The 11890-nt window shown below is 46.9% G+C and overlaps 1 protein-coding gene across 1 annotated transcript; it reads right to left on the bottom strand.

The window, feature by feature from the left end:
* Window positions 1-5027: 5027 nt before the first annotated feature.
* Window positions 5028-11493, bottom strand: LOC122373121 (sodium channel protein Nach-like). Its single transcript, XM_043350905.1, has 5 exons — window positions 11425-11493; window positions 10600-10805; window positions 10076-10176; window positions 6903-6994; window positions 5028-5644 (listed from the first exon to the last, which is right to left on the bottom strand). The coding sequence occupies exons 2-5, from the start codon at window positions 10636-10638 to the stop codon at window positions 5424-5426; spliced, it is 453 nt and encodes a 150-aa protein (XP_043206840.1). The 5' UTR covers window positions 10639-10805; window positions 11425-11493; the 3' UTR covers window positions 5028-5423.
* Window positions 11494-11890: the final 397 nt, after the last annotated feature.

Genomic DNA, 11890 nt, shown 5'->3' with positions numbered 1-11890 from the left:
GGCAACTGTTTCATGTCTCGCCAGCGCTTTACTAATGAGACGTGGACGTCATTATACGACCTGACATTGTGCGACCGCAAAATGTCACGTACTTTTGAACAATAGAAAACAACCACGAGAGAGAAACGAACAACTAAATAAACGCACGCTGATAAAACCCAACAGGGCACGACAGAGATGCCACATCGTCAGTGTTTGCTGTGCCGTTCTGGCCCCGTCACCCCGACTGCGCCGCTGGACGTGCTGTCACCGTGCTGATGTCACGTGATGTAGCCGTGCTCCCTGACGTCATGTGCCGCCGCTGACGTCACGTCACCTGACGTCAGTGGGCGCCATATCGGTGTTATCTGCTGTGATCGGAGGTGCGATCCGCGCGTCGCTGACGGTATCTACCCCCGCGCGCTTACCGCAGTCGAGAGAGCCGGGACGAGGTCCGATCACATGAGATGGTTCGTGGTCAATGACGATGCGGGCTCGGCGGTGGTGGCATCCAGAGGCGATGCAGTCTGGATGTCAGCGGAACATAAAGGGAGTAGGGCTGGACTGAGCTCCCGAGTGCTACTTGGTCCAACGGACTGAAGCACGTACACAACAAACAACAACAACAATGACGACGACTGATCTCACATCACAGACACTCCCGAACCATTCCATGGTGGTCGTAAAAGACGGGGGCGCTCAGTCAGTGAGTCGCGCCGCAGTTTAGACGTTATGTTGTCCCAGGAAGACGAGAATCGTAAGCGAAGTGGATGTGTAAATTGTTTTATTCGGCAGCAGCCGTCTATGTGCATAGTCAAAATCTGGATGTAGCATGTTTTCAGGTTGGCACCTGAATCACTAATTAATTAATTTCATTAAATGATGCATTTATTGTACCTACTTATATTGCATTCCTATCCCTACATGTAAGACGTTAGGCGTAGTTTTAATTATACCGTTTTAATCACACTCCAATGCTTAGCTTTAACACCATCCACCGGGGGTAGATAATTAAGCCGGGAAAACGTGCAGCGGTTGGCGTTTTTAATTGGTGATTTTCTCCTATTTACGTCACTCCACATCCGGCTGTCGGTGCGTCGCTGGATTCACCGACAAGTCGCCAGTCACGATCCGGTCACCTGAGCAGATAAAACGTGACAGATAAGTGGACCACTCCGCAAAGTGCCCTTCAAGCCCGTTCTGACGGAAAGGTGCGCTCATAAACGCATGACCAATATTCGCTCTCGATGAAAATGGTAACACAAGAAACGGTGCAGGCGATATTCCGGATCGTTTGTGCTTCCGCTTTTATTAGTAATAGGCTTTCGGTGATTTTGATAATTGATTCTGATCATCCAATAAGCTACCTATCATGAGCTTTAATCAATCAGTGAGTTTATGGCTCGGAAGACGGTAAGAAGAGTTGAATTCATCTATGAAATTGATTGGTATTTAACGTCTCTGTACGCCACTCAACGCCGATTCGCAGAAGGCGGCATAACCTTGACAGTTGCGCTGTTCCGTGCATCGCCGAGGCGCCATCGGTGCAGTGCGCTGTATGGGCGCATTCCGCGGCCCGGCATCAGACAGGGGGTGCTGCAGACTGCAGGGGGAGGGGGGGCTGACGGAGCAGCCGGTTCGTCAGTGATGATGTCACTATGATGTGCCGCCATGCCATCAGTGCACTGAGCGCCGCCATTGTTGTTGGGCCGGACTGCAGTGCCGCCAGTTCGGTGAAGTGACGTCATCCTCAACAGAGGGGGGGGGGGGTACTGCGCGTGTTTACAATTGGCTGCACGAAACCCAGTATGGCTCTACTGAGGTCAGGGTGCATGGAAATGGCCGATACACATCAATCGTTCAATTCGAGATGGTAGAAGGATCGAAAGGAGACTTTATTAAAGTGAGACTAATAAACGGATTCAACTTCAAGCGATATGATACCCAAGTTTCCCATTAGATTCATACGCTTATGCACTTAGGTATATGCAGGGCTGCACCGAGACTGATACCTAAGTGATAATGCCTTAAAGTAAAATGCCCACGGGGTTTGTTTAACATGACTTTAAACATGTTTCTAATGTTCTCTAGGAAAACGTTTTCTCGAGTATAGACGTTGAAAACCGTCTAAATATTTTCCGTGCCGTAAGGGGCTGTTCCGTACACTCAGCCCAGTAGCGACGTCTTAACCCGACGCATAAATGGCATACCTATGCTTTTTGCCCGCCCCCTGCAAACCGCCCCAAATAGTGTGCCAAATTTGAGGGCGATCAGCCTAGTCGTTGGAGAGCTGGAGACTGGAAATGACCATTGCACGTGCGCACGTGCAGTAGCACCCCAGTCGTGGTATGTAAAAAATGCATTGCCTGATGGGTGCCCACCTATAGGTAATGTTAAGTTTCTGTGCCATCGGCCGAGTAATTGCCGATTTAACAACGTTAAATCGTTAGATTTAACTATAATATAAGAATCGTATAACTAGGTAATGGATTTAACTATTGCACCTAATTGAACCAAAATTAACAAGGTCACTTCGAACGTAAAATGTCCTGTGGGGTCGAGTCGGTCGCTCGTACTTCCGATTGAGCAATAGAGTTTTTCCGTTAAAACACAAATAAACTCGCTCACCTCACTTGTTTACTCTCACTTTTATAGGGGGTGGGGGGGGGGGTCGGATGAACCCCCTCAAGTTATCGTAAATAACTCGCGTAAAAAGCTGTCGCTTGCGACGAAAGTCTCAGTACCATTGGTGCATAGGTAAAGGGCGGACACAAGGGGGAGAGGCACGCGGGCCCGTGCCCTCCCCATTAGAATTGAGGGGCCCATCTGAGCCCCTAATCTTTAGACCGCCGAACACCATCTAAAAATGGGCTTAATTACATGGTGATTGAAAAGACCAGGAGTGCCCATCTCAGGCCCCAGCAGGCCCATGTGAGTTCATGCAGGGCAGCTTTTTCGGCTGGGGCCTGGGGCCCCTCGGCATGAGGGGCCCATTTTGCAGGTCGTGCCCCCTGTAGGGGAAGCCGGGGGAAGCCCGGCATAGTAAGCTCTTTTTCATTTTTATTACATACCATACATGCTGTATAAAATGTTGATATCCTGCTAGCTACCTAAGTTCATTGGCCGTGTTTTCCCAAAAATTCGGTTTTGTGGAATAAGTATAAGGTTGAGAAGATCGAGTTTTAAAAAAGTGTTGATTTTTCTGGGGTAAGCCCGGCATAGGGGTAACGCCGGCCACCTCCCCAGCGCTTTACAACAAGTTGATGAAACCATTATGTGTTTTCCAAATATTAACGGAAAGTGAAATATTAAGGTACTGATTAGCTCTGGACATCTTAGAGTTTATGTCACTACTGGCATTTTAGCTAGCGTCTACTACATATACAATACAGGTCGATGAAAATCGTGATGCGAAATTGACAAAAAATGTGTATTTTAAAATTCCTTAAAATTTATTTTTCTTTTTACCTTAATGCATCATATTGCATGTCATTCGACTCGGCTGATGAAGAAGAACACAACGACTCCATTTTTGAAGCTCTAGCTTCATTGTCTGTCGCGTAATCTGCAAAAACGTAGTTTGACCCTAGTTGACCTTAAGTGACATGACTGGCTTTGTCTATGATAACATGTTTATTTTCGAAATTTATCTTTGATCTAGGTGTAAACCAAACCTGCTCAGTACCTATTATCTCATGGAAAACAGTGGTTTAGTGGCATTGCTCTCGGTTGGGGGTAAGATTGGCCACTCGCCCGGGGTTACCCCAATGTGCTAATTTTTATTTTAGAACAGCGATATTCGAAAAAATGTCATACTTAAGCCAGCCTGCCTCGTCACCCCTCACTACAAACACTTAAACTGTCCTTACATAACATTCGTATAAATATTAGTGCTGTATGGTATAACATTAACAGTGCAAGATATCTCACTTTTTAGCTAAAAACCATTAAAATATCATTTTTGCGCTATAACTTTAACAATATGCAATTTTTGTCAGCCTTAACTTTTTTGCTGTCGTTACCTTAGCTGCCACGCTGAAAGGACAAACAGTTGAGCATTTTATTGTGAATAATTTAGCCGGAAACGGGGTGGCCGGGCTTCCCCGCGCCCGGGCTTCCCCCGGCTTCCCCTATTTAAAAATCCTGTGTGCGCGCCTGGATGTGATCAATTTTACACAACCCTAAAAATGCCATGACCCTGACGCGTACGAACTTCATGTCGCGGGGAGAGGTCGCTATGCAATGTTCACTGTACAGTAGCGGCCAGCCAGGGTGTTCAGCGCAATGGAACCCCGGTCAGCCGCGGCCCCTCCCCACAACCCGCTGTGACGTCACAGTTCCGGCAGCTGCCGATGACGTCACTGGCCGTTGCGCCACATGGAGTGTGATGACAGACGAACAGAGGGGAGCCATCCGATAACGGGAACCGACACCGGACCATCAGGAATTCCGCCCACCTGATGGCGTGACGTCATATCGGATACTCCGCCCACATAGCACCGTGACGTCACCTATCGAAACGTGGCGTCATGGTATCTCAGCCGAATTGCAGCGTCATTTAAAGCACTTCTTTCACAGCTTGCCACTCCTGAGAAGTATGAGCTGGATGCTCTCGCCCTGCCCTGCTGGGAGATTTATCCAAACATGTCCCGCTGATGGAAGGAACAAATGAAATCCTGTGTTCATGTGAAACTTAGAACGAATTGAGTCGAGACTCGAGGGACTGCTGAAAGCGGTACTGGAAGGAAAGCTATCGCCAATACTAAAGTAAAAAAACAGTTGAGCTAAACACATACATATAAGGTGTATTACCGATCGTTCTAGATGCATGTGTCTGTTAAGTTGCCTATTACCATTTACCACAAACTGGTGATGGCGTTTCATGACCTATAATTTCAAGTGACCATGAGATAGGCATAAGGATTAGTTGTGCAGTTTTCGATGAGTAGAACAGAAGAAAAAATTGAAGAGTTTGGCGAAAATGACCCGCCACTATGGCGAAACTCCGAAATGAAACGTTCGACTATTCTTACGCCCATAAAACGATATAATGTACCATAATGTAAATTGCACCGGGCACCCACATTTGACGAAAATGTGAACAATAATAGCCGAAGTAAAATCAGACACGCCGGACATTGAAAGCACAAAGAACGCTTACGATTTCAGTTTCATGCGGATACAAGCACAATACAATCGGATACAAGGAATACAAGAATCGGATACAAGCACGACATGGACATACTTATACATCACTCTGTTTCACCGCTGCAGACTATTTCGACCGGCATTCACGATAACACTGGCATCATCTCGTTTCACATGAACGGTCAATAGACGCTTCCTCGCAGGCTCATCACTCACCAGCCTATTTACATCACCAATTATGGGTGCCCACCCTCTAGGGGACCCGGCACCGTCTCCCCTTCAGCCGATTCACCTTTTCAGCCAGGGGGCGCACCAGAGCCCACGGGGGCGCCAGCGCCCTCTCTGGTGTCTGGCGAGGGCGCCTGGGCGGGCGCCGGGCGCGGGCTCGCGGTGGGAGCCACTCGGCCTCCGGAGCCGCGCGACCCCGGGCTCAGGTTCAGCACGAAATAGTAGATCAGCTCGAAGAAGGACACCAGCGAGAAGCCCATGAAGAGTCCGAGCAGTCCGCCGATGTTGGCTGCCGACAGCACAGAAAGCAGGGGTTGACAGATCGAATGGGTGCTGTTTTCCGGACCAGAAGGTACAAAATCTCGCTGTCACTTTGACGTCTAAACATTAATTGGACTCATGAAGCTAAATTGACCGAATTACATAATTACAGGCTTATCAGGCCTATAGGTACCAATGTTATAACTAGTGATGGGCAGCTTTCTACCCCACGATGTAGACGTCGCCACTGAGGCAGCTGTAGTGTAGATGGCGCTACCGCGACTGGTGCAGGGCCGATTTCACCAACGATGGGTCCCCAATCCTACAGGCAGACCCGTGAGTCGTGACTCGTGACTCTGACTTATGACTACCTAGCCAGCGGAGTTCACTCGAGTTCATAATGGCATCAGTTCATTAACCAGCTCTGCCCTGCCCATGGACCATGGTCTTCTTGATCGTGAAGCCAATGGAAGATAGACGGTTCATGATCATTGTTCACCATCCATGTTGACGTTTGACCATGCAGCCACCAGCATATTATTGTTTGCAAGTTGCATTGACATTTTATATTGACATACAATATTGATACACATACACATACAATATTGACATTGACATATTGAGTGCCCGTAAAATGTAAATAAGTATACCTACATTGTAGGTCCTACACTGTAGGTCCTACATACAGTGTAGGGACGAACACACCGTTCTATGTCGTTCAATCCTCAAAGCAGTCATGCCCTTCTCCTCCACGCCTCAAACCCCTGATCCAGGCTAGATATTCATTCTGAACCTTTATCCGACATTCATCGAACGGTCACCTTATATTCTCAGAAGCAGGCCAGTTGTGCCATGAGGTGAACGTTTACGGGACTGGTCAGCCTATCCATGAGAAGGCTTGACTGGCTCGGCCCCGGTGGCGCACCTGGGCGGCTATGCAGGCCAATGTCTTCCTGTAATTCCTATCACCCTTCCGCGGCTACGAAAAGGTCTTGTTAGACTGAAAAAGCCTAACTCTACAAAAGAAATAACCAAACAAGTAAACGACAAGCAAAGGGAGATAGAAAAACATGAATGTGAAATTTTCGTCTATATCAAGCAGATAGTTTAAGCATTGTGATGCGCTCATAATTGAATGCACGTACACGTATGTAATGTACCTGCGTTATGAATGGAGTCTCCTCGCATTCATTGTGCTGATCTGAAAACAGCCCGCCTGGTCACCGAAACGTCTTCATTACACACGTAGCATGCATGAAAAAAAAATCCGTAGCATGGCATCTTACCTATGATCTGGTCGATGGTGTACATCAAGTCTCGTTTGTACCGCGTGACCGAGTTCGTCTTGAAGAAAACGTGCAGCTTGGCCATGTTGAGCCTGGGAACAAGAACGAACGTTTTATTAGTAGTATAACTTTAAAACACAAATCAGTCATAAAACGAACGAATATTAGACCAGTATAACGCCTTTTAGGGCGACTAACGGAGCGAGCGAGAGGGTGAGCCTTGCACGTGCGAAATTTCGAGGGGGTACCTCCAGCTGACTTGTGCACGGCACCCTACTAACCGGTCTCTAGCGATGTGCCAAATTTGAGCACAATCGGGCCAGCCGTTCTCGAGATCTGGAAGCGGCACCCTGCACGTGCGCACGTGCAAAATGGGTCCCAACTGACTTTTGCACGGCACCCTACTAACCGGTCCCTAACCATGTGCCAAATTTGAGCGCCATCGGTCCAGCCGTTCTCGAGATCTGGAATCGACCCCTGCACGTGCGCACGTGCAGCAACACCCCAACTCTGGCACATGGATATGCATTGCCTAGTGGGTGCCTACCTACATGCCAACTTTCAGCGCAATCGGCCAAGTAGTTACCGAGATATTGCAACAATTACAAAAGTGACACCTCTTCGTTTTGCACGTGGCACGTGCATAAGGGGTCACCCACATGCATCGGGAATAGTCCAATACTTGGTAGAAGGAATGAAGCTACCCTACAAAAATTACCGCGTGTAAATCGGTCAAGTGGTTGCTGAGATATAAGCGTCGTAGAAGCGTGACCACGGCCGGCCGGCCGGCCGGCCGGCCGCTCATACTCAGAAATTTCCGTTAATCTAAGGAAAGACTACGCTCGCTTCGCTCGCTCCGTAATAATTTGTCTTGTGTTATTTATTTAGTTAATTAAAAGTTAAAACCCAGCCTGAAGAGATAAAACCAGTATAACGCTTTTTGTGGCGACTAACGGAGCGAGCGAGAGGGTGGGCCTTGCACGTGCGAAATTGTGAGGGGTACCTCCAACTAACTTGTGCACGGCACCTTACTAACAGGTCTCTAGCGATGTGCCAAATTTGAGCACAATCGGCCCAGCCGTTCTCGAGATCTGGAAGCGGCACCCTGCACGTGCGCACGTGCAAAATGGGTCCCAACTGACTTGTGCACGGCACCCTACTAACTGCTGCGTAACCGTATACCAAATTTGAGCGCAATCGGTCCAGCCGTTCTCGAGATCTGGAAACGACCCCTGCACGTGCGCACGTGCAGCAGCACCCCAACTCTGGCACATGGATATGCATTGCCAAGTGGGTGCCTACCTACATGCCAACTTTCAGCGCAATCGGCCCAGTAGTTACCGAGATATTGCAACAATTACAAAAGTGACACCTCTTCGTTTTGCACGTGGCACGTGCATAAGGGGTCACCCACATGCATCGGGAATAGTGCAATACTTGGTAGAAGGAATGAAGCTACCCTACAAAAATTACCGCATGTAAATCGGTCAAGTGGTTGCTGAGATATCAGCCTCGCAAAAGCGTGACCACGGCCGGCCGGCCGGCCGGCCGGCCGGCCGCTCATACTCAGAAATTTCCGTTAATCTAAGGAAAGACTACGCTCGCTTCGCTCGCTCCGTAAAAATATGGGGAAAATTACCTAGTGGGAAAATAGAAGTATTTTTTTTTTTTAATTTCACTAAGCCACGTGAAATGATAAGTACCTATCATTGACTGCAAAACAGCAGCCTGAATGTTTTTTATGACTCTGCAACACGCCTGTCAAGTGAAAGTCGTCGGTCATCGGCTCGTCTCCATTGCCATATACCACGAACAATGTGCTGTGTCTGTGTGCGCTCAAATAACACCGCTTGGCAGTGTGAGTGGCCCAGTGTGTATTCATATCCCGCGCCCCGCTGAGGGGGGGGGGGGCAGAATCTGCCCCCTCCCGTTTTTCGCCAATAACTTCTAAACGCGTTACGCCAGCGATGTCAAACTTTCAGTAGGTACCTTATTATACATTAATTTGACATGTTCCCTGAAAATTTGAGCAAAATCCGTCGGAAACTCTTTGAGAAATCGACGTTTTAGTGATGTCATGTTCGCAATTTTCGCCTCAAAAACGGCAAATTTTTTGAAACGCCGCTAACATCCTCATTTTTAAAGGAATCAAGACGTAACAAAAACGGTTATACGTGATTTTACTTTGTCTATCAAATGGCTATCTCGGTTTTTGAAAATTTTGGATTTGAGCCCAATTTTTTTCTTAAAAATCTGACTTTTTTGGGAAAATAAGAATAAAATCCAAATTTTGAGTGCATCAAAAAATCGGAATATATATCAGAGAAGTGGTCTATGTGCACCTACATACCAATTTTATGAAGAATCGGTTCAAAAATGTGGGAGTAATTCAAAATCTTATGACGTCACGACACACAAAATTTTTGAAAAAAAAATGATTTTTTAAAGTTCTAGACCTCGTACGGGAACAAAAATAGCACCATTCGATTCGCCGTGAAAAAATGCATCAGTTAGACACCTTTTTAGGCCTAACAACCAAATTCAAAATTTGACCTCACTTGACCTGACCTTGACCTGACCTCGACCTGAAAATCATCCAGAGGTGGTCTATATCACATATTGAGCGTGCCTATGGAATTCTATGAATAAAATGACCCATAAAACATGTGTCGCACATGCCCTTTTCTATATTTTGTTTTTGGTGACCTGACCTGACCTGACCTGACCTTGACCTTGACCTTTGAATGACATTGTATGCAACGAATAGTGTCTTGGTAGTCTAAGAACACGTTTTGGGCAATCAGTCTCAGTCCATTCTTCGGCAAGATGCGGTGCAAGGCCGATACTGTAGAAACTTGCATTTTGTACCCTTGACCTGACCTTGACCTGACCTCTAACCTACTTAAGAAAAAAATTGGGCTCTTAAGATCCGCCTTGTTGAGAGCTTTCGATTACCGTTTTCCCCATCTTTCTACGAACATCGGTTCGGAAGTTAGACAGGGGCGGGGGGGGGGGCAGAATCTGCCCTCCCGGCAGGGCGCGTATGGCTGAATAGCCCAGCGGGGCGCGGGATATACGACGGACGGACGGGTGACGTCCGTCCGCCGGGTGAACGGCGTGACGGGTGACGGGGTCAGTGTGACGGGTGGACGAACTGACCGTCGGAATCTTACCTAGCGTAGTTGACGGCCAGGGGGTAGAGCGGCTCCGTCAGCGAGTCGTTGGCCAGGAGCTCTTCAGCCCCCTTCCCCGCCAGGATCAGAGAACACTCCTTCTGGCAACCAGCAAACAGACGACATTAGTTAACGGGAGTCCGGAGGCAAACAACATTAGTTATTGGGAGTCCGGTGATAGACGACGTTAGTTAACAGCAAAACAGCGAGACTAGTTAGTGGAACCCCCGGGCAGGCGATATTACATAGTTAACCAGAACGCCGGTATGATTCCCATTCTATGTAGCATCTGCTGGACAGCACAGAAGAAGACTTGGTCAATAATACACGTAAAACTTTCTTACTTTCAATAATCCCACTTCCTAGAGCTATTCAACAGAGAGTTATCACGAATCACTGCAGGCAATCGCATACAATGAGCACTTCTGGCTCAATAAAGCAATGAGGTGCATTCACTTCACCGCATTATAACTGTTCAGCGTTCACGTCAAGTCACCCTTGAGAGCACACAAACCGGAGCTCACCGATTGCTGCTGGGTTACGCCGATCAGAGATACACACATTCTGGTGACGATTGCCTTGAAAATATCACTGAAAGCCTCGTTCTTGATCAGTTCCTGGCTCGGGAAAAGTGAGCTCGAGAGCTCTGTGGAATACTTTGTTTCGTCGCACGCTGGTAGGCAGTGCTCCCAAAACTCAGCCGACAGGTTGAAGTCTCGAGAAAGATGGTCTGAAACGTAGCCCAAAACGTTGTCGGTGCGTAAAAATCACGTTTCACCCCAAGCCCTAAATGGGGAGCAAAGACTGGACAACCGATGTTGGCACACAAATAAAAGTGGCGTGCAATCATATTTCGCGGAGTTATAAAAGTAAAATTTTGTGTTTACTTATTGAAGATTATTCGTGTTATATTAATTACAATTTTCATTCGTGTACTTAAAGTCATAACTTTTAATCGTGTGCTTATAATTGTAATAATAATTATCATATAAAGTTTTGAAGCATAATAAGATAGCAATATTTTATTAAGGTTAGCCGACGAACATAACTAAAAAGCTAGGCATGAAAAGCCACATTACTTCCGATGATTTTGTTGCTTTACCATTTCTATGGCAATGCAGAGCAACAATGTTATATCTACGACCCAACTTTTAACTCTTTAATCAACATGTGAAAGACCGTAAAACTGGCGTGAGAGAGGAAACGACATTGTGTTGCATAAGTGTTTGAAAAATGTAAAAGGAAAAGGATGTCTGAAAGGCAAGCTATGTCCCGAGGAGTGCAATTAGACCAATACGGGCTTGGAAAAATAAGTGAATAAAAAGCTTCGAGCAGCTGCAATTACTTACGCAAGAACGTCTGAAGACACGGTAAATCTTTTTCATGGCATATTTTGGCGGTTCCTGTGTAGCGGAAGAAATAACATTAGCTTGTAAGTTATAGCCGGCATTGCGCAAGAGAAACGAGTCTCCATACGGTAAACGTCGAATTGCTCTAAAAAATGTGAAGCAGCCTTCCCGAAACATGAGCACACTTTTTGTGATTTCAGACGCACCATATCAACTCGTTTTTTTTTTCCGGAAGTTAAACTTTACAAGTTAGTGAGTTCGAATTATTTATCCGTAGTTACACCTATCTGGCCTTGTCGACCAGTTCCACTCATGTCTTTTGTCAGTACCTACTGAGTACGATAGCCTATAAACATAAACTACAAATACCCCTAGTCTCCAATCCTTCAGCATGCCTTCCCAACTTTCACTTGGGTTGCGCCCTATACATTTCGTAACGTTTGAGCCGTATTGGAGCGATAAATTG

The sequence above is a fragment of the Amphibalanus amphitrite genome, unplaced genomic scaffold, assembly GCF_019059575.1.
Source record: "Amphibalanus amphitrite isolate SeventyFive unplaced genomic scaffold, NRLGWU_Aamphi_draft 001445F_arrow, whole genome shotgun sequence".
Classification (NCBI taxonomy): Eukaryota; Metazoa; Arthropoda; class Thecostraca; order Balanomorpha; family Balanidae; genus Amphibalanus; species Amphibalanus amphitrite.
The sequence above is the reverse complement of the archived record's forward strand: the minus strand, read 5'-3'. Positions and strand labels throughout refer to the sequence as shown.

What these genes read in the sequence shown, in the direction of transcription:
- LOC122373121 (XM_043350905.1), bottom strand. Translation starts at nt 10,638, where the DNA reads ATGTGTGTATCTCTGATCGGCGTAACCCAGCAGCAATCG. An exon ending in GCGTAACCCAGCAGCAATCG is followed by an intron (nt 10,177 to 10,599) that starts GTGAGCTCCGGT and finishes GCTGGTTGCCAG; the next exon opens with AAGGAGTGTTCTCTGATCCT. An exon ending in CACCATCGACCAGATCATAG is followed by an intron (nt 5,645 to 6,902) that starts GTAAGATGCCAT and finishes TGCTGTCGGCAG; the next exon opens with CCAACATCGGCGGACTGCTC.